Source organism: Canis lupus, chromosome 23 (assembly GCF_011100685.1).
Source record: "Canis lupus familiaris isolate Mischka breed German Shepherd chromosome 23, alternate assembly UU_Cfam_GSD_1.0, whole genome shotgun sequence".
Lineage (NCBI taxonomy): Eukaryota > Metazoa > Chordata > Mammalia > Carnivora > Canidae > Canis > Canis lupus.
In genome coordinates, this window is record NC_049244.1 from 28,815,595 (window position 1) to 28,842,070 (window position 26,476).

At 36.8% G+C, this 26,476-nt stretch overlaps 1 protein-coding gene across 18 annotated transcripts in view; it reads left to right on the forward strand.

Moving 5' to 3' along the window:
* Positions 1–26,476, forward strand: part of NEK11 (NIMA related kinase 11) — a 255,460-nt gene that overhangs the window by 59,714 nt on the left and 169,270 nt on the right. For all 18 annotated transcript variants that reach the window (XM_038570830.1, XM_038570831.1, XM_038570834.1 and 15 more), the window contains 2 exons: positions 15,666–15,730; positions 16,708–16,834. In XM_038570830.1, the coding sequence (XP_038426758.1) occupies positions 15,666–15,730; positions 16,708–16,834 (192 nt within the window). The remainder of the gene's footprint in view (positions 1–15,665; positions 15,731–16,707; positions 16,835–26,476) is intronic.

Consider the following 26,476-nt stretch of genomic DNA (forward strand, 5'->3'; position numbering starts at 1 on the left):
TACAAAATGTCCGTAGAAGCCTTATTTGTATTCGCTAAAACACTGAGAAATGTCAATTTTTAGTAGAATGGTTAAATAAACTGTGGTATAATCTTAAAATGGAATACTACTCTGCAATAAAAGAAGAACATAAACTGATATGTATGACTAGATGAATTTCAAAGACGTGATGGATGAAAGAAGCTAGATGCAAAAGAGTGCATACTATGTGATTCCATATGAGGTTTAAAAACCTTTATATGAGGTTCAAAACAAACAAAACTAATCTGAGATTAACTAACGCAATCTCAGGATAGAGATTACCCTTTGAAGGGGATTTTGACTGAAAGGGGGCACAAAGAAACTTCTGGGATGCTGGAAGTGTTCTTTATCTTGACCCGAGTGGATGATTACAAGGATGATAAATTCATCAAGCTTAAGATTTATGTATTTTAATGTAAATTATACTTTAATTAAAACAAATTATAAGAATGCCAAGAAAAGTACACCTTAAGTGCTATAGGAGACCAAGAAAAGGGATAATGATGCTACTTGGGAGCATCAATGAAGATCTTGGAAGAAATGACATTTGACCCAAAGTAGATTTTGAATAAGGTAAAAGATGAGTCTGAGCTTTCCAGGATTAGTGAACAGAGTTAGCAAAGGCACAGAGCTCTGCACAGAAAATCATGGCACCTTCAGAGTGAAAGATGAGTAGTTCAGTTGGAATGGCTCTTAGGGTATATGAATGAAGTTGTGAGGAAAGATATGTTGACATCAAGTTGCAGAGAGCTTTATTTTGTAGTATACACAATAATGCCACAGAAACCTTTTGAGTGGAACTATGATCAGAACTTCAGGAAGACTGGATGATAAATTATAGAGAGGAAAGAGAGGAACTCAGGATATTTTGTCTGAAACCTTTTATAATATCCATACATGAGGTTGTAGGACCTGAAATAATATGACAGTAGTGGGCAGGACATGGATATGACAGTTAACTTGATAAGTTCAAATAACTGGAGTTGGATATGTGAGATGTGATAAGAGAAGGTCAAGGATGAACACAAGTTTCATTATCCATGGGTGAGAAGTTGAAAAGATAGATTTGAAGCAATGCTGAATATCCTGGGTGAAATATGGAGAGAATGAGACAAGAAAGGGTGGGGAAGGGAGAGAGAGGGGGTGAGGATGGCAGGGAGGGAGAGAAAAGGAAAGAGAAGGAGAGAGAAGAAAGGAAGGGAGGGAGGGAGGAAGGTAAGGGAAGAAGGAAGGAAGGAAGGAAGGAAGGAAGGAAGGAAGGAAGGAAGGAAGGAAGGTTAGTTAGTTACAAGTGAGGCCCTAGATATTGGGAAAACACCAAAATTTGTCTGTTTGAGTTCTTCCAATATCCGATCCTTGAAACAAAAACTGGGTTGTAAGAAGTTTAGGGAGCAATTTCATGAAACAGAAATCAGTGAGTGGGGAGAGTGAGTGAGATGGGGAAATGAGAAAAACCATACGGGGGCATATTATTGCTGCTGTCAGGAGAGGGATCTAGAGGCAACTTTCTTTTAAATGTTTTAAGCTAGGGGCTCCTCTTTTTGCGTTCTTTCAGAGCTTTTATGAAATTTCTTGACCATTTGTAACTATTTTCTAGCACAATTATGAATTTTCTTTTGAAAAATTCCTTATATTTCTGGGAGTTTTGGGTGGGAAGGGGAGGCAGTTATCACTATCTAGATCAATTCTCTAAATTAGTTTTTTGTGGGTTTTGAGTTTAGCTGACACACAGTTTCAGGTGTACAACATAGTGATTCTACAAGTTTATGCATTGTACTCTGCTCACCACAAGCGATCTCCAGAACAGTTTTTAAATGGAGAAATGCTATATGTTATTCCTGATAATAAATATATCATATACTTTTCACTTCTGTTAGTTTTCAATATGTAATATATATAGGTCTAATTATGTCTCCTACAGAAAATAAACTATCTCTTGGACAACCTAGGAGAAATGGATAGATTCCTAGAAACCTATAACCTACCAAAATGGAGGCAGGAAGAAATTGAAAATTTGAACAGACCGATTACCTATAAAGAAATTGAATCAGTAATCAAAAATCTCCCAACAAACAAAAGTCCAGGACCAGATAGCTTCATAGGTAAATCTTACCAGATATTTAAAATTCTTCTCAAACTTTTCCAAAAAATAGAAGAGGAAGGAAAATCTCCAAGTTGATTCTGTTAGGCCAGCATTACCCTGATACCAAAACCAGATAAAAGACACAACAACAACAACAAAAAGAGAACTACAGGCTAATATTTCTGATGAACATAGATACAGAAATCTTCAACAAAATGTTAGCAGACTGAATCCAACAATACATTAAAAAAAATCATTCACCATGATCAAGTGGCATTTATTCCTGGGTTGCAAAGGTGGTTCAGTATTCAAAAATCAATCAACATGATACCTCACATCAATAAGAGAAAGGATAAAAACCATATGGTCATTTCAATAAATGGAGAAAAAGCATTTGACAAAGCGCAACATCCATTCATGTTAAAAACCCTTAAGTAGGTTTAAAGGGAACATATCTCAACATAATAAGGGCCTTAACTGAAAGACTCACAGCTAACATCATACTCAGTGGTGAAAAACTGAGAGCTTTTCCCCTAAGGTCAGGCACAAGACAAGGATGTCTACCCTCACCACCTTTTTAAAAAGGGATTTAATTTATTTTATTTATTTATTTATTTATTTATTTATTTATTTATTTATTCATTTATTTATTTATTTTAGAGAGAGGGAGAGCATGAGTAGAAGGAAAGAATCTCAAGAACATGAACATCCTCTCCATGCTGAGGATGGAACCCGATGTTCTATGCTCAATCTCATGACCCTGAGGTTGCGACATGAGCTGAAACCCAAGAATGCATGCTTAACTGAGTGAGCCTCCCTGGCTCCCCTCCCCCCACTTCACCACTTTTATATAACATAGTACTGGAAGCCCTAGCCATAACGATCAGACAACAAAACAAATACAACAACAACAAAACAACAAAAACAACAAAACAACAAAACAACAACAAAAACTAATAAAGGACATCTCAATTGGTAAGGAAGAAGTAAAACTTTCACTATTTGCAGATTACATGATACCCAAAAGAAAACCCAAAAGACTTCTCCAAAAACTACTAAAACTGATAAATGATTTCAGTGAAGTCAAGGATACAAAATCAATGTACAGAAATCTGTTGCATTTTTATATACCAGTAATGAAGCAGCAGAAAGAGAAATTAAGAAAACAATCCCATTTATACTTGTACCCAAAGTAATAAGATATCTAGGAATAAACCTAACCAAAGAGGTGAAAGACCTGTACTCTGAAAAGTATAAAACATTGATTAAAAAATTGAAGACAATACAAGGAACTGGAAAGACATTCTATGCTCGTGGGTTGGAAGAACAAATATTGTTAAAAGTACTGTCCAAAGCAATCTACACATGTAATGCAATCCCTGTCAAAATACTAACAGCATTTTTTCACAGAGCTACAACAATTCTAAAATTTGTATGGAAACACAGAAGACCCCGAATAGCCAAAGCAATCTTGAAAAAGAAAATCAAAGCTGGAGGTATCACATACGTCAAGTTATATTATAAAGCTGTAGTAATCAAAACAGTATGATACTGACACAAACATAGATCAATAGTACAGAACAGAAAGCCCAAAATAAATCCACAGTTGTATGGTTAGTTAATCTTCAACAAAGGAGGAAAGAATATCCAATATGAAAAAGACAGTCTCTTCAACAAATGGTGTTGGGAAAACTAGACAGTGGCATGCAAAGGAATGAAACTGGACCACTTTCTTACACCATATGCAAAAATAAACTCAATGTGGATTAAGTACCTATTTGTGAGACCTGAAACCATAAAAACCCTAGAAGAAAGCACAGACAATAATTTATCGGATATCAGCTGTAACATCTTTCTAGATATGTCTCCTGAGGCAAGGGAAACAAAAGCAAAAATAAACTATAGGGACACTTCAAAATAAAAAGCTTCTGCACAGCAAAGGAAACAACCAACAGAACTAAAAGGCAACGTATGGAATGGGAGAACATATGACATATCCAATAAAGGGTTAGTATCCAAAATATGTAAAGAACTTATACAACTCAACACCCAAAAACAAATAATCCAATTTAAAAATGGACACAAGACATACACACACACTTCTCCAAAGACATACAGGTGACCAAACAGACACATGAAAAGATGCTCAACATCATTCATGATCAGGGAAATGCAAATCAAAACCATTGAGATATCACTTCATACATGTCTGAAGTGCTGAAGTCTAAAACATAAGAAATAGTAAGTGTTGATGAGGATGTGGAGAAAAAGGAACCATTGTGCACTGTTGGTGGGAATGCAAATAGGTATAGCCACTGTGGAAGACAGTTTGGAGGTTCCTCAAAAAAAATCAATAATAGAACTACCCTACAATCCAGTAATTGCACTACAGGGTATTTACCCAAAGAATACAAAAATACGAATTCGAAAGGATGCATGCATCCCTGTTTATTGCAGCACTATTTACAAAAAAAGCCAAATTATGAAAGCACCCTAAGTGTCTATCAATAGACGAATGGATAAAGAAGTAGGGTGGTTTTGTGTGTGTGTGTGTGTGTGTGTGTGTGTGTGTAATATCATTCAGCTGTAAAAAGAATGAAATCTTGCAATTTACAACAACATGGATGGATCTAGAGAATATAATGCTAATGAAATAAGCCAGTGAGAGAAAGACAAATACCATATGATTTCACTCATATGTAGAATTTAAGAAACTAGACAAATGAGCAAAGGCAAAAAAAAAAAAAAAAAAAAAAAGAGTGAGAGAGAGAAACCAAGAAACAGATTATTGACTATAGATAGCAAACTGTTGGTTACCAGAGGGGAGGTGGGTGAGTAGGGGTAGGTGAAATAGGTGATGGGAATTAAGAGTACACTTATTTTGATAAACACTGAATAATATATGGAATTATTGAATCACAATATTGTATACCCGAAATGAATATACACTGTATGTTAGCTATACTGGAATTAAAACTTCTAAAAATAATTAATTAAAAAATAAACTATCTTAATTATCTGTTCTTAAAGCAATCTAAGTCCAAAAGAATGATTCTATTAGCATACAGTATAGATACTTAGAAATAATGATATATAAAGCTGAGAATATTAAGTGTTACTAAAAGCTTCCTTGAGAATAAGACACTAAAACTTTCTGCTGAAGGAAGTCATGTTGTATGAACAAAACCCCCCAATTTCAGTGGCTTACAGCAACAATTTCTTGCTCATGTTGGCAGCTGCAGATCAGCTGCAAGTCAGCTCTACCTGTCTTCCTATTCCGGTATCAAAACTGAAGGAGCTGTTCCCATGTGGGACATGCTTTTCTCATGGCAGATGGAAAAGCAAGAGAGTTAGCAGAAATACTATCTGCTAACCTGCTATTGACCAGAGCAAGTCACATGACCAAACCCAATGTCAGAAGAGTGGAGGAGCCTATCCCTCCTGAAGGGAACATTCACTAGAAGCCGGAAGGGGTGTGACTATTTGGGAACAAGAGTACAGCCTACCACAATGCTTCATTCAGCTTTCAAATCAAATCTTTTAAACCATAACCAATGAAAATAGGGATCTAGGGGATCCCTGGATGGCTCAGTGGTTTAGCGCCTGCCTTTGGCACAGGGCACGATCCTGGAGTCCTGGGATCGAGTCCCGCATTGGGCTCCCTGCATGGAGCCTGCTTCTCCCTCTGCCTGTGTCTCTGCCTCTCTCTCTCTCTCTCTCTCTGTCTCTCATGAATAAATAAGTAGAATCTTTTAAAAAATAAATAAATAAAATGTATTTTGAAAATTATATAGATTGCATAAGTTGTGAAAAGTATCTTGGAAACAATACATGTGAGGAAGTTAGGTTTTGTTCCTCTGTTGCAGGTGATAGTTAATTAGTGCAGGTGATAGTTAATTTTATTTTATTTTATTTTATTTTTTTATTTTTATTTTTATTTTTTTTATTTTTTATTTTTTGGTGATAGTTAATTTTATGTGTCAACTTGAGTGGGCTGTGGGGTGTCCAGATTAAACATTGCTTCTGAGTGTGTCTGTAAGGGTGTTTCTGATGAGATCAGTATTTGAATCAGTGAACTTGGTAGATTGCCCTCTCTAATGTGGTTGGCCACCATCCAATCCCTTGGGGCCCCAGTTAGAATAAAAGGAAGAGGAAGGAGGAACTTATCCCCTTTTTCCTGCCTTGAACTGGGACTTATCTTCTGTCCTCAAACTGAGACTCAGACCATCAATTCCCCTGGTTGTTAGGTCTGTAGGCCCAGACCAAGTTATGCCACCAGCTTCCCTGGGTCTCCAGCTTGGAGATTGTGGAGTTTCTCAGGCTCCATAGTTGTATGAGCCAACTCCTTATCATAAATCTCCATATCTATCTATATCTATATCTATATTCTAGTCTCTTGGTTCTGTTTCTCTGGAGAACCCTGTCTAATACAGTACATCAGCAGAAGAGATCAAGAAGACCCTGGAAGAGCTAAGAAAAATTAGGTTACAGAAGAAACAAAGATTTTGTTTACTCTTTTGGAGCTGTCCTATACTTATTTTAATTTGGTTTATTTATACATTTGTAATATGCTAAATGTATGGCATATGGCATAAACACTTATAAATAATGATGCCAGAAGCTGAATATATTCACAGTTCACTATAAGCTATCTTGAGAATGTAGCACTAAAAACTTATTCTTCCCTGTGGGCCTGAACCTCTGGCACACAAGAAGGATGTACATTTTTAAAAGATGTTTGTGTTCTGAGGCTCCTTACCAACTCACTCAAGCTTCCATATGCTGGTCCAGTAATTGAGGGACTTTGGAACCTTGGACAAAGCTAGAACCGTCTGGTCTCTGAAAGTGCAATCCTATAGCCTTTCTTCTCTTTGATCCAATTAATCAGCTAATATTTATTTTATTATTATTATTTTTTAAAATCAGCTAATATTTATTTATTATTATTTATTTTATTTATTTTATTTTTTATTTTTTATTTTTATTTATGATAGTCACAGAGAGAGAGAGGCAGAGACATAGGCAGAGGGAGAAGCAGGCTCCACGCACCGGGAGCCTGACGTGGGATTCGATCCCGGGTCCCCAGGATCGCGCCCTGGGCCAAAGGCAGGCGCCAAACCGCTGAGCCACCCAGGGATCCCCTATTTATTATTTTTTAAAAGATTTTATTTATTTATTCATTCATAAGAGACATAGAGAGAGAGAGAAGCAGAGACATAGGCAGAGGGAGAAGCAGGCTCCATGCAGGGAGCCTGATGTGGGACTCGATCCCGGGTCTCCAGGATCACACCCTGGGCCAAAGGCAGGCGGTAAACCACTGAGCCACCCAGGGATCCCCTCAGCTAATATTTAAAACAGCATCTTTTTTGGATGCCACAGGATTGGGCATAAGGGAATTCCTTGGGGACAGAAACAATGTCTTGCTCATCTTTTTTTTTTTTTTGCCCCCAGTGCTAATTTGGAGACCACTAAACAAAACAAACAAAAACCTCCAAGTCATTCCTGTTGAAGAGGAAAGAGTCCAGTTAGCCTGGATTCTTTAAGATGAGGGATAGGGTTGCCTTTCCGCAGAGAACCCATTTGTTGGTGATCTTGAGGCCTTGCTGATTTTGATGCTTTCACAGTGGAGGACAGACTGAGGCTGGGGCACTTTCCCTAAGATGACTGCCTCATCACCTGGCAGCCCACACAGTTTCCCTGCCAGCTTGGTATTGCACTAGAATGGCTAAATATGTCCTGAGAGGTGGCATCAGTGAATTCCTGAGGACGGAAAAGCAGAAAGAAGTTATGATGTTTGTGGTGTTACTGGTGGTTTCCTCCTTTCTCCTGAAGTTACTGTTGGTGCCAGTACCTTTGGTAAGAAGAGTTTGCCATCCACCCTGAGACCAGACTTAATTTCCTATCATCTGAGCTATTTTATAACTCCATAGAGTCAGAGATTAACTTGAATATTTTTGTCTAGAAGAGATGCAAATATTTTTTGTTCGTTGGAATAGATCAGATAACTCTGGGGATCTGATTTATGGCCCTGTTGGCTACTATCCAATTTTGTACCTAACCTAGCTATCCTCTTATAAATACTTTAGCTTGTCAAAGATTCTTTGACTCTGTTTTAACATCTTACTAGTTTCCTCATTGATTAATGAATCATTAATCATGTGTCTCTCATGAATAAATAAATAAAATCTTTTAAAAAATCAAATCTGAGAAATAATAAGGTGACTAATAATACAGACAATTTATATAAAACCTTTCTTCTAAAGAGCTCATAGTAGCCCTTCATCTGTTACTTCCTATGTCCCATTACCATGTCTCTAGGAGTGATAGGTTCTCTCATTTCTAAGTTTCCTGAGGCCTGAGAGATAAGTGACCAGCTAACATTAGAAGACAGTTGTGCTCAAGTACACAGCAGAGCTCCTGCCTCCATCTCCTGCATCAGGCCATTTGCTACATCCTTATGTCTACATCCTTCATCAATTAGTGAAAAATCTGTGACATGTTTATTTTATATTTTCATGATATTCATAATTTTACCTTTTTACCTTTTTGAAAATTATGCTTTGACATTGGCCAGAATTTGGTCATACCACATACCTAAACTGGTCACCCTTAAAGGGAAAAAGAAATTACCTCAGTACATTTCCTATAATACCCTCCAAATTTACTCCCTTCCCTCCTCATTGCCCTTACCTACTGGACTGAAGAGGGATGAGAAAATCAAGACTTGGAGAGGCTAGATAATTTGTCCAAGGTAACACAGCCTAGGAGTAGGAACAGAGTCTTTTGGGGTCTGTTTGACCCTACAAAGTATGATAGTTCTGTTTTACTCATGGTAAACGCTCAATAAATATATGTTGATTTTTAAAGCACTATCCTTGGCACAAAGATGAATACCATCTAGTGGGGCTTGTTCATTAATTTATATTCCCATAACATCTAGAGCTGGGCTCTGTGTAAGTATGATGTTGGCTACTTAAAGATTTAAGGCAAAACAATTATATGTAACAAATAGAGGGTTAAATAAAATTTGGCCTCTTCTATGCTCACTCTTGTGGTTCTCTTGGTATTGCAGGAACTGTTGGGCACCTACACAATGACCATTCTCCTGCTTTTTTCCCTTGATAACAGAACCCCATGAGTCCTGGGGAGGCTGGGCCCTCCTCAGTCCGGTAGGTAAGGGCAAGTAGCATAGCACTTTAGGTAAGAACTGGGGGTTATTTATTTGCCCTGAAAAGAACTGGCCCAGACCTGTGTTGTCCACTTTTATTCTTCCCTTTCCTCTCCACTCTTGAAAACATTCCTTATTCCCCTCTAATTCTCTGAAGCCTTTAGGAGATAAAGATTATTTTGAATTAGAGGAAACTCATCATTCTCAATTCTTCGCTTTATGTACAATTCTAATAGCATTCCCTGTTAGAACGTATGGCCATTTGTTTCCATGAAGTAAAGTAAATGGACTTACTGAATGGCTTTTCTTTGGTGCTGCTCCTCAGTCATGATTTACAGTTTCACTCTGGATGGCTGAGGTCTGACCACTGTACCAAGGTAACATTGTTACACCTGTATTACCACTAATTGTAATAGTAAAAAATCAATTATTTTTTTAACTGATATTTCTAGCATTAACGGATACCAGTACAATTTTGTGGGCATGTATATTCAGGAGCAGGCATTTGTTTGAAGAGAAGTTTGCTTCTGAATGTGAATGTCTATATTGGTAACTATAATTATAAATAATTTTTAATAAAGTGATAAGAACTGGGTTCCCTTTTGCCATCTTTTATAGTTATTTGTATACTTTTCCTTTATGTCCCAACTTGATTGTAAGCATTATGGGATACATGGCCTTGTCTTAAGAATTGTTATATTTTTCACGTTATGTAGTATATAGCACATAGCATGTAGTTGGCACTCATTAATTGTTTTTTCAGATTAATAAATGAGCCCCACAAGATGGTACTCATTTTTGTTCAAAGGATAATGTTTCTAAAATTAATGTACATTTATTGAGCCTCTACCATGAGTAAAGAACAGTGTGGAAGAAGAAAAAATTATACATCCTTGGCCTGAGATTTTGCCAAGGCTTCTGGAGGCATCAGTATAGCCAGGTCTTTAGTTTCTCATAGGTCACATATAGGATTTAACATTCTATTCTGGAAGCAGTGCAGACCCATGGAAAGCTTTTAAGTTAGGGGTTCAAGAGCAGATTTTAATTTTATAAAGCCACGTCCCTGTTCCCAGCTTGAGTCTCAGGGATACTGCTCTCAAATTTGGGTCTCCTATATAGGCTTGTCGATATACCATAGCAATTGATGTGTATTATAATCATGAATTGTTAAAAAATATCCTTTGTTGTGAAGTCGGGGAATTATATAGTCCATTTTGGAAAAATGCCAATCAAAAATGGTTTGAAAAGTTCAGGCACATGTAAACCCAAGGATTCAATCAAGTTTAACCTACCAGTTTAATTAAATGTTTATAGGTTACAGGAATAATATAGTCAGGTAGAATACAGATCTTGTAGAGCTTATAATTTAGCAAGCATGATTGGTCAATTGTAGAATATGATGTGAAAAGAAGAACAGAAGTAGGAGAGTATATCTAACTTGCTGATAGAAGAAGGAATGGTGGTTAAGAATTAGCAGAAAGTGATATATATAGTGGAATCCTTTCCTAAGGTTGGGCCTCTAGGAAACACTCCAGGGCAAGGATTGAAACCTGCCTTGGATGGTGTAGACCCAGGTTAATGAAAGTGAGGACAGATTGAACGGAGGTGAGGATGTGAAGCAGAGAATTATGTGTTACTGTATTGGCCGTCAATTCACAAAGAGCTGGAGAAAGACAATAGCAGGTTGCTTGGCAGGGATATTCATATGGCTTATAGGCACATGGGTAGCATGTCTTGGGGAGAAAAAGAAAAACTATTTGCCTAGCTTCTTTCTCCTCTTGTCTCCTATTCCAAAGGAATTAACTCCCTTGCACGTTTAGGTTGTCATCTAGTTACTTACATTGCCAATTGGTATGCTTGATTCCATGTCCTGCAATGTGGTATTTCATCCTAGTCCAGATGTGGCAGGAACCTGAGGGTCTGGCATCCCCAGACAAGTGACTAATTGGCCTCCAGTACCAGTGTCTTTGGAAGGAAGTGGATAATCAAGGATTCCAAGGAGGTACATGACGTTTGTATCCAATACATTCCTGAAGGACAGACAGGATTCTGAGAGGCAGAGATGAAAGAGGAAGGCATTTTAATATGAGCAGTGACATGAAGGAAGAAGCATGTGTGCTGTATTTAAGATAAAGCAAGTGCCTTGTTGGCTTCAGCAGAGATGTGACAATTTCTTAGCCCATATTTTCTTGGCTTATAGTTATTCTTGAGTTTTTTCCCTTTTAAAGGGTACTTCAAATATATAACTAAATGTTTATTCTTTCATTAGATTTTTTTGTGTGTGTGAATAAATAGGTGGAAGAGGAGGCTGGAAATGGAAGACTCCAAATGTGAAGCTGTTCTTGATTCAGCCAACAGTAGGGGTCCAGGAGGGTCTTGAACAGGGAGTGGGATGTGGAAGAGTGAGGGGGAAGGATGATGTAATTTAAACCATTCCCTGTAATTCATCATTCATTTCTGCTTGATAGCCTCACCCAACTTCCCTTTTGATATATTGGTGGTAGCAATAACAATAAAATCTGAGCAGTAACAGTAACAATGACTACAACCATTCCATAGCTTCATTCACATCTCTGTTCCAATGTCACTTTCTCTAAGGCCTTCCCTGACCACCTGATCTATAAACTAACATCTCCCTACCCTGCATCTATCCCCTTTCTCGCTATATTTTAATAACATTATGTTAGCTGACATCATTATATATATATATATATATATATACTCATTTAGTTGTTTTCTGCCTATTTGCCTTGCCAGAAAACTTCATAAACTCAGAGACTGTGTCTGTCTTGATCAGTCACTGCCAATGCCTGGCACTGTTCTAAGCACCTGATAGAGTTCTAATGTAACTTCATTGAACCATATGTGTGCTATGAGTGAACTGTATGATACTGATTCTTTGTAATCTGTTGATGCTTGTATATTGATTTTTGAAGATATTACATGCATTTTTAGAACATGCATTTTTAAGTTTTTTTGATGAAATACTCAATTTATGTGTATTAGCTCAAGCTAATTGTGTTTTTCAAATCTATAATTGTCTTACTAAAATCTATATCCTTATTAATTTTTTTGTCTACTGAATTTATAAATCACTGAGGGAAATATGTTAAACTTCCCACTATGTGGATTTGTCAATTTCTCCTTAAATTTTATTAATTTTTCATAATGTATTTAAACTTCTATCATAAGTTGCACACAAGTACAGAATTTAAAAATTTTCCCAGTAGGGGCACCTGGGTGGCTCAGCTGGTTAAGTGTGCAACTCTGGACTTTGCTCAAGTCATGATCTCAAGTTCATGAGATTGAGCCCTGGGTGTGAAGCCTGCTTAAGATTCTCTCTTTCCCTCTTCCCCACCTCAAAATAAACAAACAAACAAATAAATAAATACCCAATAAATTATTGATTTATTCATTTTGTAGTGATACCCTCCTCCATTTTTTTTTTTTTTTTTTTTGTGATGGGGAGAGAGAGAGTGCCTCTGCATGTGTAGGGTGGCGAAATGCAGGTGAGGAGAGGGAGAGGAAGAAAAAGAACCTCAGGCAGGGTCCATGCCCTGTGTGGAGTCCCAGCCGAGCCCCAACCAAGCTTGATCTCAATAACCCTGAGATCATGACTTGAGCCAAAATCAAGAGTTGGTTGCTTAACCAACTGAACTACCCAGGTGCCCCTGTAGTGATACTATTTATCCTTAATTTACCTCATACTGCTTTTTACCAACTTTCTTTTGCCTGGAATATCTTTTCAATCCTCTTGCTATCAACCAGTGTCCTTATGTGGGTTTGTGTGTGTGTGTGTGTGTGTGTGTGTGTGTGTTCTTTATAACAGTCCTTTTTCTCTGTGTTTTAATTCATGATTTTAGTCCACTGTGAGTAACAGTATATGGAATGTATTCCTACCATTGTATTTTGTTACACGCCTTTTTCTCCTTTCTCTGCTTTCTTTTTCTGGTTTTTGAGTGAATGGTGGGCAATATATATGAAATAGTCGAGAGATATTGGGTGATAACACTCTTCTTCTGGAGGATCTAATTTTTTTCTGAGTGGTAGTTATAGTTAGGGTAGATCACCTTGAATCAATCAGGGACTGAGTTGGTTTAAGGCTGTTTTCAGATTTTGTGAAGGCTGGTCTAGTTCCGGTTTGCCTTTATACCTGAAAAATAGCCTTTGAGGGTTTCCAAGACTCTTTCATCTTTGTGAATCTCCTAAAAGCTCTGCTTAGTTTCTAACCTCTTAGCAGCCGCCCTCTCCTTAATGTCTCCCCCTGAATAACATAGGATTCAGTAAGTGCCCCAGGAGTACAAGCCATGTAGCATGTCAGACTCACTTCTCTTTTGTTCCCTTTTTTGCTGGAAAATTTTCCCCTCGAGTCCTGGCTGCCTTTGTAGCTCTGAACTGTAGTTTTTGTACTCTGAACCCAGGAAAAGTGCTGCAAGCTCGAGGTCAGGGAATTCTCCTTCTGTCGACTGCCCTGAGAGGAACACACCATGTAGTGTTTGGCTCAGCTCAGAGAATTTCCTTTCTTTCCAGGGTCTTGGCTCCTCAAATCTTGCCTGTCCTAGTTTGCCTTAGCTGATCTCTGATATCTTCAAAGACCTGTTGTTGTTTTTCTGAATCTTACTCAGATTATACATTGTTCAAATTTTTCGGTGTCCTCTGTACAGCCATGGAAAGTGGGAGATTTGATGTGAAATGAGTTTACTCCATCATAGTTAGAAGCTAAGGTTTTATTCTTGCATTTTTAAAATTTTAATCACTTTTCCCCCTAGAAGTTCTATTTGGTTGTTTTTCACCTCAGCATTCTCTTTTTTTGGAGAGTATCCTTTTTCTATCTGATGTTCTCTTTCCTTATTTTATGATTTTAATCTCTTAAAATATACTTATTTTATTGTTTGAATCCTTTTAGATTATCTGAAAATCTCAGGAGTGTAATTTCACTGTGTGTTATCTGCTGACTCTTAGTTTGCATCTGTTTCTGCCAGATGCCCCAAGAGGGTATAAGCAGTTGAGAACCAATTTTTATGTTAATTTCTTGGCTTGGGACTTCTGAGGCCATACAGCTATTGCATATTTGACTCCCAAATGTGAGTGAGCAGAGAGATATGGTTAGGGAATAAGAAGAGAGAGATTTTTTTTCTCTGCTCAGTAGTTCAGACCTATACAGATCAACTTTCCTGTCATTTTGTTTACATGTGAGTGAGTGTTTCTTAGGTCATTCTTTCAGTTAAGGTACGAACCACATATGGGAATCCAACATTTATATCTATATATTCCAATTCTTCACATTACATGGGCTCAAGGTCTTGACTCTTGTTTCTGTGAGACCATTAAATCCAGTCCATTGGTTACTGGGCTCAGCACAACCCCCTAGGGCAGCTGAGAAATCAGTACCTACAGCCTACTCTGATTTTCAGTTTTCTGTTTGTATAAATCCTCAGGGAGGATCCCTGGGTGGCTCAGCGGTTTAGCGCCTGCCTTTGGCCCAGAGCTTGATCCTGGAGTTCCAGGATTGAGGTCCCACGTCAGGCTCCCAGCATGGAGCCTGCTTCTCCCTCCTCCTGTGTCTTTGCCTCTCTCTCTCTCTCTCTCTCTCTCTCTGTCTAGCATAAATAAATAAATAAATAAATAAATAAATAAATAAATCTTAAATAAATAAATAAATAAATCCTCAGGGATTTGCTTCATTTTCTTGTGAGCTTCAGTGTGCATATGTAAAGATATTTGTATACTTTATTCCACATTTTTTGGTGTTTTTTAGGTAAACATTTTCAAGTTGTCCAGTTCTCTGTAATTCCAGAAACAAAAGTCTTAACCGACGTAATTTATATTGCTGGCTTATACATGTTATCTATCATTAAATATCATCATCAACATTATTATATCTGCAAATACATAAAAACTGAACATTTGGAGTTAATAGTTATGTAATAGGTTATAACATATTTATAGAACATATAACTATATATGTTCTATAAGAATATATATTATAGAAATACATTTAACATATAATATATATTTATATATAATATATAATATGTAATAGATTATATATAATAGATTACAAAGCTTTATGATAACTGATCTATCAACCGAGTGTATAATTAGTAGGTACAGTACTATATCATGAAACATAATAAAATTTGGCCTATTGAAATAGTGTAAACTGCATCACTCTTTTCCCAACTACATGTTCTTCTGATTTTTAAACTTTTTTTTTTTTAAACTCCTATTTCCTTAGGGGGAATTAGAAAATCCTGTGGATATGCGGCTTTTAAACACTGAAAGATATATCCATGGGACTGTGTACTTACCAGTTCACATATACCCATACATAAAAATAAAAAGTTTTATATTTTGCATGAAATTTTATGTCCTTTTTTTGCTTTTTTGTAGGAAGATACTTCATCGAGACTTGAAATCGAAGAATATATTTCTGAAAAACAATCTGCTTAAAATTGGTATGATTTTAAAACATATGTGTTCCAGAAACGTGGGAGAATATATTCTAGGTGTTATCAAGTATATAGCATTGAGCGATATAGTACCTAGAAGTGTTAATCACTGGTGTATTTTAACTTCTGAAACTTTTGTTTCTACCTGGTTGGAGCCAACAAAACCCAATTATTTTGTTTCAGAGTATCTGATATAAATTGAAGTGTAAGACATTTGCTACGTACTTCATAGATTGAACTAATAATTTCTGAGTTCCTACTCCATGCCAGACACTTTGCAAGTAGAGTTGTCTTACTAGCTTGATTAATTAGCGCAGGTTTCCCACTTGTTTTATTGCAAGCAATTAGCAGTGATCATGGATAATAAAATATTAGTATCATGGATTTGTTAATTTTTAGTTCTTCATTAGAACTGTACCTCCACTCATAACAGTTACTGGATTGTTTATTCTTCCTGTAAGATGTCCTTAGAGAGGGAAAGCCTAAAAGCATGTAGCTAGTTAAACTAGAGGAGTAAAGAGAAGCTAATGGATTCAAATATTTATAGTCATGTTCTTGAAAAGTCTCAGGTCTTTTACTTGAAATTTTTTCTTTATTGTAAATGAAGGATGAACTCTACCCCCTTGGATGAAATAGCAAATCCTTATATTCAGCCTTCTAGAATCTTTTTTTGTTGTTGTTAGGCAGACCTGAAATAAATAGCTATTTGTTTCAAGTTGTTGGTTCTCCATAATTCCAGAAATAAAAAGCTTTAGCTTACATAATTCACTTTCCTGGCTCAGTCTTCCTTCTCCTATAAGATCTATGTTTTTAATGCTATTCGCCAACATTGTGTAATTTAAAATATATCATTTTTCTTTTCTTTCCCTTTAAAATGGTATGAGTCATAGCATATTAAAATTGTCAAATTAGACAGTTGTTAGTTTCTGGACTGATTTTCATCATTTTAAAGTATTCATAAAAATGACATTTTTTTTAAAAAGGAGATTTTGGAGTTTCTCGACTCCTAATGGGATCCTGTGATCTAGCTACCACTTTAACAGGAACTCCACATTACATGAGTCCGGAGGCTCTGAAACACCAAGGCTACAACACAAAGTCGGACATCTGGTGAGTGGGCAGCGGGCTAGTCCAGATGATGTATACATCTGCTGCACTGAGAACAATGCGTTTTGTTTTTAGGCTCATTTACTTGCTCCATCCACTCATTTTATCCTTTTGAAGGATGAGTCATTCTTTGACCAGAGTAAAGGAGAGTTTTTTGGATTTGGAACTTGATTATTTCCATTATATTGATTTCAAAAATTCTCTTTATTTGTAGATTAATTGGTTGGTTTGTATTTTTTTTCCTCCTGAGCCACAAGGGAAAGTTCTTAATGTATCATAAACACTAAATGTTGATAGGTTTCTGCTGGCCTATTAAATAAAGTACTTGTAATCCTAAGCACTGTGCTTTTATTTATTTAAGATTAACTTCCATTTCTGTGGGGAATATATGGTTTATTTTTTTCTTCCTGTTGCTTAATACAAATTTTTATTGAAGATATTAGCATTTAAGAATAAACTCCAATTTAAAAAATTATAGGTTTTCAATGGTGGATGCATCTGAGATTTCTCCATTTATCTGAGCTCTCATACCAAAGGAATTTCTCATTCCTTGTCATGGAACCAGTTTACATCTCAGTGCAGAAGCCATGTGGAAAATTGTATTCTATTGTTAGCAATAGATCCTATTTAGGGAAAATCTCTTCTCCTTTGAAGAGGAATCATATAATTTTCGGCTTGTTAAGGGTTGAAAGGACAGTCTAGCTGAGAGCCTGTTAATTAAGTAAATAATTATTGTATGCAAATCAACTGAAGTAGTTCTGAGCTTTCAAAGATGAGCGATGTGAAAGATTATGTCTGCTTCATTCCTCTAAAGAGGATAAAGTTGAAAGTTACCTTTCCTGTGGTTAGGGAAAAGTAAGCACAACAGAGGATATGCCTTTGGATTTTCATAAGGGTCGTCACTCATGTTCTTGTCCTGGTGCCTGCCAAGTTGGAGAGAACACTGTCAACATTAGTCTGGCTATGGCAGATAGCAATCCATTTTGTCCTTTCAATTCACTCTTGTGATTATTCATTTCTGGGTTCTTCAGTGTTGTTGGTTTTTTTTTTTTTTTTTTTTTTTCATTGTTAGCCTGTTTCTACCCTGATGGTCTTTTCCAAATTACCTACCCTATTTTCTCTATCATAACCTTCCCCTAATGCCCTCCCAAAAAGCCAAAACCAAAATAGTAGACAAAACCCACAATGGTATGTTTGGGGGAATGAGTTTCTTTAAATTTTGCCTTATTGAGCATCTACTATTTGCCTATGACTGTGTAATAGCCCTTAGGGTATAAAAATAAAAAATAATAGCATTCCTGCCCCCATAGAAAAGTCTTCTTGCTCCTTTTAGAGTGCTTTCTTCAGTTTGAGATCACTCTTGGGCTTTGGATTGGATTTGAGTTACATATTTATATTTCTTTGTATACTTAATTTTTTTATTATTATGGACATTTAAAAATAGATTAGGGGTGGGATGCCTGGGTGGCTCAGTGGTTGAGCGTCTGCCTTTGGTTCAGGGCATGATCCCGCAGTCCCCAGATCAAGTCCCACATTGGGCTCCTTGCATGGAGCTTGCTTCTCCCTCTGCCTGCATCTCTGCCTCTATCTCTGTATCTCTCATGAATAAATAAATAAAATCTTAAAAAAAAAGATTTAGGGGTGCTTGGGTGGCTCCTTCAGGTTACGCATCTGCCTTCAGCTCAGGTCAGGATCCCAGGATCCTGGGATGGGGCTCTGCATTGGGCTTCCTGCTCAGCTGGGAGTCTGCTAATCCCTTTCCCTCTGCCCTACCCCCTGGCGCGCTCTCTCTCTCTCTCTCATAAATAAATAAATAAATAAATAAATAAATAAATAAATAAATATCTTCCGAAAATAAAAAAAATAGATTAAAATATATAATTTATTCATGATTAAAATTACATGCTAGGCCAGAAAGATGTTTACATCATATCATTTGAATTAAGAATAAATTAATTTATGAAGCCCACTGTTAAGCCTTTGGAATTACATGTAGGAATAAAGTTGGCTTTTTTGAGCAGGTATCTACATCTGCTTGCCAAATCAGACGTGTCTCCTCAGAAACTTGGGGACCAATACCCACAAACAGAGGAGTAAAGTATATGATCTTTTTGTCTCAGTTGTGTCTATCATAGTCCTTTTTTTAAAAAAAAAGCTGCTGCTAGTATTGCATAAAAAATTACAGCAATATTTATAATATGGGAATTATAGGACTGTCATAAAGAATATAGGAATTATCAGGAATATCAGAATTATAGAAATAACAGAATAATAAGAATAGTATTGCTGTAATGTTTTAGGTTTATAAAAATAATATCTGACTCAGGCAAAACTTAAGAAATCTAAAACCTCCCAAATATAAAAATGCAGGAGAACTTTAATATATTTTGTGTGAGCATTAGGTGAGCTCTCCTTGCAGAGATTATTAACTGTTCAGCAAGTATAAGCTAAGGATTTATCATTGTCCTGACCTCAAATAACCACCTTATTATGAATGTAGTAATTACCTTTGGTTGTATCTGAATCAAAACGGGCTTATCTAGTAATGAAATTTCTATTGCTGAACCTAAAGTGGAAAGAATAACAGAGAACTATTAATTATAGTGGCAGATACTTAAGTGTGATGAGTAATCTTTGGGAGACACTTTTAGAAAAATTAGATTGACTGGGGTTGAGAATTTTTTTTCTGAATCTCAGTGTGTTGCATCTGTTTACTGTGGAATATTTTCTTACAATTGGAAACACTTGTGAATAATTGACAGGTGTTTTGTTTTAGCACTAATAGCTGTACATATTATATTTCTAACACTTAATGAAGAATTGGTATAATACTAATTATATTTCATCTGTTTATGTTTGCCAATTGTAACCTTATTCTCTTTCTGCAATCTGTTAAACCTTTTGGGATTCATTTATTTATAGCAATAAAGTACAGATAAATCCCTCTCTTAAAAGTAGCTTAAGTTCCAAAAGTTTATAAACACTTATTCGGAAAGTTAGGATAATTAGGTTCATTAAGGACAATACTTTGAATACTGCTGATTTATATAAGCAATTGCTAAACACTTTTTCCCTCAAAAGAAAAATATAATGTATGAATTAGGTTCCTAGGCCGGCTCTTTAAATTGATTTAAATTATGAATGGTTAGAATTTATTATTTTGGTAGGAGAAACAAACAAAGGACAATACTATTAGAATAATGCTGCTATTTAAACAGAAAAGAAACAGAATATTTCATTATTGGTCTTATCTATCTTGTTGTGAGAGGTCAACCAGATGGTTCTTTGATCTTGTGGTCCTATATTCTTTGGGTGATTTAAGTGAAGGGAAAGGGAAAAGAAGGGGTATCAGTATACTGTGAAGCTCTCAGGATTTGCAAAATCCTGAGATCTGGTTCAAGGGTTGGTTACATAAGGAACAATGTAGGAGTCTAGTTCACACTCAACACTGGAGTCAGACTTTAGTGATGTTGGGCGGAATGTCAGACAAGGTTTAGCTATAGGTAGGAAAAAAAAAAAAAAACAGAGAGGAACTAGCACCCACCTGACCTCCCAGAACTAAGAAATTATTCTCACAAGAGATCATTTCCTGGACAGGGAAAGGGAGCAAGGTGGAAAACAAGCCTATTTTCCAAGTGAAAGATTTAGGAAAGAGAAATACAGGTCATTTGGCAGCAGTTTTTGTAGCTAATGTGAGACCTACAAGTAGCTGGCAGCCAACAGCCCCATATTGGTGAAGGAAGCTCTGGAGTGAGAGAGCCCATTTCTTTCCCCTTCCCATGGTCTGAGAAATTCTTGTGTGGATCTACAACTAAGCTGTTGGGCAGGGTATGCCTTCTTAGGCAGTGAGAACTGGTGTCATTGTTGTTTATTTTCACTAAACAGAAGCTGAGGTAGGAAAACATCTCAGTCAAGTGCAGTAGATTTGGGTGTTAATATATTTTCTCAAGACTAGAATGAAATGACTGATACAAAATCTGAGACAATATCTAGTCTGGTTAGTATTATGAAGGTCACAATACAACTGCAGCAACAGAATCAGAATTGCTACTGTCTATGGAGTGCTCTGTGATTGACAGGTAATGTGCTTTATATATCTATATAAATGTGTTACTATAAAAAAGGCATACTATATATATATATATATATATTACAACCTGATTTTTTCACTTGCAAAGGAAATATTATACTGCATTAACAAAATATAGCTACTTATTTAAATGTTTGCATAGTATTCCATACTTGTACACAATAAGTTTTCAACCAATAATGTTTATTAAACATTGTTTAATTTTTATTTGAAGGTTTTCTTTGTTTTTGTCTTTAAGCATTTTTAGGGCACAATGTATCTGGGTGTGGTTTTGAATTTATCCTACCCAGAGCAGAGCTTCTTGGACATGTAGATTAATGTATTTCATCAAATTTGAAAAGTTTTCAACTATTGTTTCTTTGAGTATTTTTTTCTTCTCTTTTCTCTGTCTCCTTGCCTTTTGGTACTCCCATTATACACATGTTACTGTGCTTCCTGGTCTCCGACATTTCTCTAAATGTCATTCTTCATTTTTTCTCTCGGTTTTTTAGATTGTATAATATTTGTCAATCTAGCTTCAAGTTCATTGAGTCTTTTGCTAGTTAAAGTCTTGGTGAATTTTTAATTTCAGTTACTGTATTTTTCAACTCTAGAATTTCTGTTTGGTGCTTCTAAAATAATGTCTATATTTTTCTTGATATTCTCTATTTGATGTGCATTTATGTCATACTTACTTATTTAAACATTTTTTCTTTTAGTTCTTTAAACTTATTTATAAGGATGCTTGGAAGTCTTTGTCTGTTAAAACTGACATCTGAGACCTCTCAGGTAGTTTCTGTTTTGTGTCATTCCCCACTGTGAATAGGTATTTTCCTGTTTCTTTATCTCATAATTGGTAAAAGCTGGACATTTTAGACAATATATTTTATCAACTCTAAACACTATTTTCTTACTACTCCTCCCACCTCTCTGGGGCTTGCTATTATTTGTTTCTTTATTCATTTAATGACATGCCTGACTATTCTAGTGAAACCTATTTCCCTTTTAGTGTGAAACCTCCAGTGTTGATCCTAAGAGAATAGTCTTGGGCACATGCACAGTTAGCCTTGGGATGATAATGGTTTTAGGAAGGTTGTCTGTCCCTTTCCCTGTTCTCTCTGTTGAGCTGGTTCTGCTGGTATTATACCCACTTGTTAGCTTTTACTAATTGCCAGCTCATTACTTTATTATTTTCAACAATACCTTAAGGCATGCATTGCTCTCCAATCTCTTTCAATTAAGTTTGAGCCTCTTTGCAAATGTAGTTTTTGAGGCCAGTCCTTAAGGTTTAAAATTTGGCTACTCTTTGCTGTCTCTTTCCCTGATTTTTCTGATAATGTTGCTAGCCTATGGTTTAGCTTATTGTACTCATGGAGCTACCAATCTCCTCTAATTGCTTGCCAGCAAAATCTTCACTGTTTCTGAGAGCTGGAGTTTAGGCTTGAATTTCCTATGCTCCTTTCCAAATCAAATTAGTCTCTTTGGGGAGAGACTCCAAATCAAATTAGCATCTTTGTTATAGCCTGCCTTAGCCCTGGGCAAAATCTCTGAGCACTGGTCAGGAGCTGGAGGCAGGGACATGGCCAACTTAGAGTGACAGTCCTGCTCATGAGCAGGGTACCAACCAGGGGCAGTAGCCTCTCTTCCTAGTTTGTGTCTCCTAGCATGGAACCTCCAACCTGTGAGAAAGCTGGGTCAAAGGTGATCAGTGATCAGGGCCCCACTATTGTCTGCCTGCTGTCCCTGAGATGGAGTTTCCATTCTACCAATAGGGACTAGATAGAGGAAAGGAACTCTTAACATGTTGGTTGCAATTATGTGAAATTGAATCTCTATAATACAGAGCTGAGGAGATGAGAGATGCTGGAAGCCCGCCCTTCCTGGAGAGATATCCAAGCCCATGACAGGTTCTGAATAAAGGGAGAACCCCATCATATTGGCCACACTTGCTCAGAGTGAGATTTTTGTCACATTGACCTAGAGGAGTGCCTAAGTGCCACAAACTCATGTTTTTACTGAGAATTAGTAGATTTTCTTATATAAATGTTTCTTCATTTACCTTATGTCCTCAAGACAATTTTCAGTGACTTTAAATTGTTGGGGGTTTCGGTAATTTTCACCAATTATAGTTGTTTTGCTAGGGAGCATGTCTGCTGAGCTCCTCAAGATGCCATTTTGGAACTATTCTCTCCAAGGCCTTATTGTTGGAATTAGAGATTTTTTATTTATTTATTTTCCCTCTGTTAAACAGTGGAAAGACAACAGACTGGGACAGGGAGAAGTTGGGGGAGACTAAAGAAGGAAGATAGGCAGGCCTTCTATTAAGTTTATACCTTCTACTACTTCTGATACTCTGCCCATCCTAAAAGAACCCATGGAAACTATCAGAGATGATTAAAGCAGTTGGAGCACAGCCATTCAACCGAAGTGTGAAGCAGTACAGGTTGTTGCCACATCCAGCCATTATGGAGTAGCTGAGTGAATAACACTTCACTGTGGAAGGATACTTTGACCATTGTTTCTATTGATAACTTACCTTTTCCTTCCAACTTTGAACACTGTCCATGTTCATTTCCCAAACCTTATAGTTTATATGGAATCTGTGATTGTGACCCCAGGAGTAGCTAAAGATGCAAGAAAACAAACCCTTTCCCTTTTATTTTCTCCTCAGCCACACTGTGATCTCCCTGTTCTCTTTTCTTCCATTGGTGTTGCTCCCATCTTCAGTTCTCCCACTGGCCAAATTCTTATGTTGTGGAGGGTATGGAACCACCACAGGGGAGGGAGAACCAATGATCTTCTCTCAAACATTGTACTCAATAGTGAAATAAAGTAATTAGAAAGACTGGTATGGGGATCCCTGGGTGGCTCAGCGGTTTAGCCCCTGCCTTCCTGCCCAGGGTGTGATCCTGGAGTCTTGGGGTAGAGTCCCACGTCGGGCTCCCTGCATGGAGCCTGCTTCTCCCTCTGCCTGTGTCTCTGCCTCTCTCTCTCTATGTCTCTCATAACTAAATAAATAGAGTCTTTAAAAAAAATACAAATTTAAAGAAAAATGGAATAAAATTAAAAAAAAAGAAGAAGAAAGAAAGACTGGTATGAACAGGACAAAGTTCACCCAAACTTTGTTTCTAAAATGTTATGGGTCTTCCCCCAAACATGATATTATATTGGGATGATATGGTGGAAAGAATGCATTCACCTTTGCTTTTAAATATTCTTTTGAAAATTCAGTTCCTCAGACACATTATCCACATTTCAAGTGCTCAGTGGCCTACTGGTTATTGTATATAGAAATATAGAACATTTCCGACATTGCAGAATTCCACTGGATAGTCCTGAGTACTGCTCTAGACCCTTTAGGCCTTACCCTGGGATTTTCTTGCATTCAAGCAGCTTTTGGATTGAGCAGATCCTATGACAGTTTCAACTGCTGTTTTTAGACGGGCCCACTGTGCTTTTCAGTAAATGCTTTTTGACTATTTTGAAGTTACTATCTTTTTGTGGTCCTTCATCATTCCATTGATTCCCTTTGCTTTGAAATGGTGATGTTGATGCTGGGCAGGCTGCATGGCAACTGTGGTTTGTCTTCACTTCCTTATACTTTGAGGTTTGCAGGGACACCTTGCTACCTAACTTTGTTGAAAGTGTTGGCCATGGTTTTTGGTTTTGCTATCTAGCTGCTCTGTTTTATATGGAAATTTAAGAAAGATCCAGAAACTATGTTTCTGATGTAGCTGCCACTTTTCCCCAAATATTCAGAATAAAAATGCTAATAATATCCCTGGGTGATTTGTATGCCTATTAAAGCTCAAGGAGAACTGGTAGAGGTTCTGGGACATGACAGGCCCTTATAAAATGGTTGCTGTATAATATTGTTCCTGAAGTATTAGTTCAAGCCATCCAGTGTCTTTCATTATATTTAGACAAAGTTTATACTGATACTCAACTCCACTTCAGTACAGACTTTTATTTATGTTACCACACACTAAAGCAAAACTCACTATTCTTTTATTAAATTTCTATTAGTCTCTATTTATTCAATTGCTTAAGTTATGTGTACTCTCTTCTAGATGGATATTAGGATGATCCTCAATTACATAAAATAAAAATATTATCTAGAAGATAAGAAAAGCTGCCCCAACCCACTGGAGTCATGCATTGCTATAGGTTAGGTTTCTCTTTGCAGTCTGGGCAGATTTCAAAGGGTAAATTTAGTTACCTTGAGACAAGACAAAGTCTGAATTACATTTGCAATTCATTATCAACATGTGCTTCAGAAATCATTTGGGTAGTTCTGGTCAGTGTGGACAGATGGCAAGTTTATACAGTTCAGGTGTAATTTGCTTCACATGCACCTGATCCCAGCCTTCCTTTTCCCTGCTAAATTCCCTCACTTAGGAATTTATTTCCTTACTTCTTCACAGTTGGCTGTATTTTGGAAAAAAGAAAGGAATGCGAATCATAGACTGCTAAGTAAAATGCATGTCTCACTTGTTTTTGTTTTTTTTGTTTTTTCAACTTGCCCCCTTCTTTCCCCCCAAGTACCTCCTCACTTTCACATTGCCAGATTTAAGACCTGGGAGTCAAGTAAGAGAAAAATCTTCAAAATGGATGGAATTTATGAGTTCAAGTTTATATAATTATTCTTATATAGAAATGTTTGGTTGGAAATTGGAAAAAAATTAAAACCATAGGTACACAGATATGTAGTTAACTAGAATAAAACTATATAATAAGTCGATTTTAACTTGTAACAGGATAATAAAAAATATTTTACCTGAAATGCCATGATGGTGTCTGTAATCAAGTTATACCCATTCCAGGCAGGTGCACAGGGACCAGAGCAGGTCCCTTTCTACAAATTACTGGCTGATAAATGAAGTCTTTTCCATGTGCTCAAGTGCAAGTAAATCTTCCTAGATCAAAATGAGACAGGCAAATAGCAGTATGCCTTTAGGGTAGCTAAGAGGATTTCCAAAGAAGAGAATAGTCTTGTATCAAAATTAATTGAGTACTGATATAGCCTCTATGTCTAATTGTTCTATGTCCTTCAGCCAGATAATTCCACATCTTTTTATAACTGCAATACATCCATCAACTGTGGCTTCAATAGAGTTATGTCTCAGTAAAAGCAGGATTTGACTTCATGATCAACTAATTGTACCTAATAGACACTAACCCCCTTTCCCTGCCAAGCAACAGAAAAACAAAGGCCAAACTTGCCAGCCTTCCTTTCCTTTTGCCACAGAGGGTCTCATTGTTTGTGTGCCCTATATTTGCCATAGTCTAATGCCCTGCATGGCTTATCTCAGGCCCCAGAGATCCCTGAAGGTGGCTTATGGTTCTAGATAGGACCCAAAGTAAGCTTGGGAAGTCAGCCCCTGCTTGAAGGTCTTCTATCAGGGTTAGCCAGAATTTCCAATTCAAGAGTCCTTAATGATCAGAAATGCTCTGATTGATACAGCACTGAGAGGCAGGATGGCATAAAGTTTATGTCTCTAGAACCAGACAACCTGTGTTGCAATCCCAGCTCTACCAGCTACTCTATATGGAACCTTTAACAACTGACCTAATCT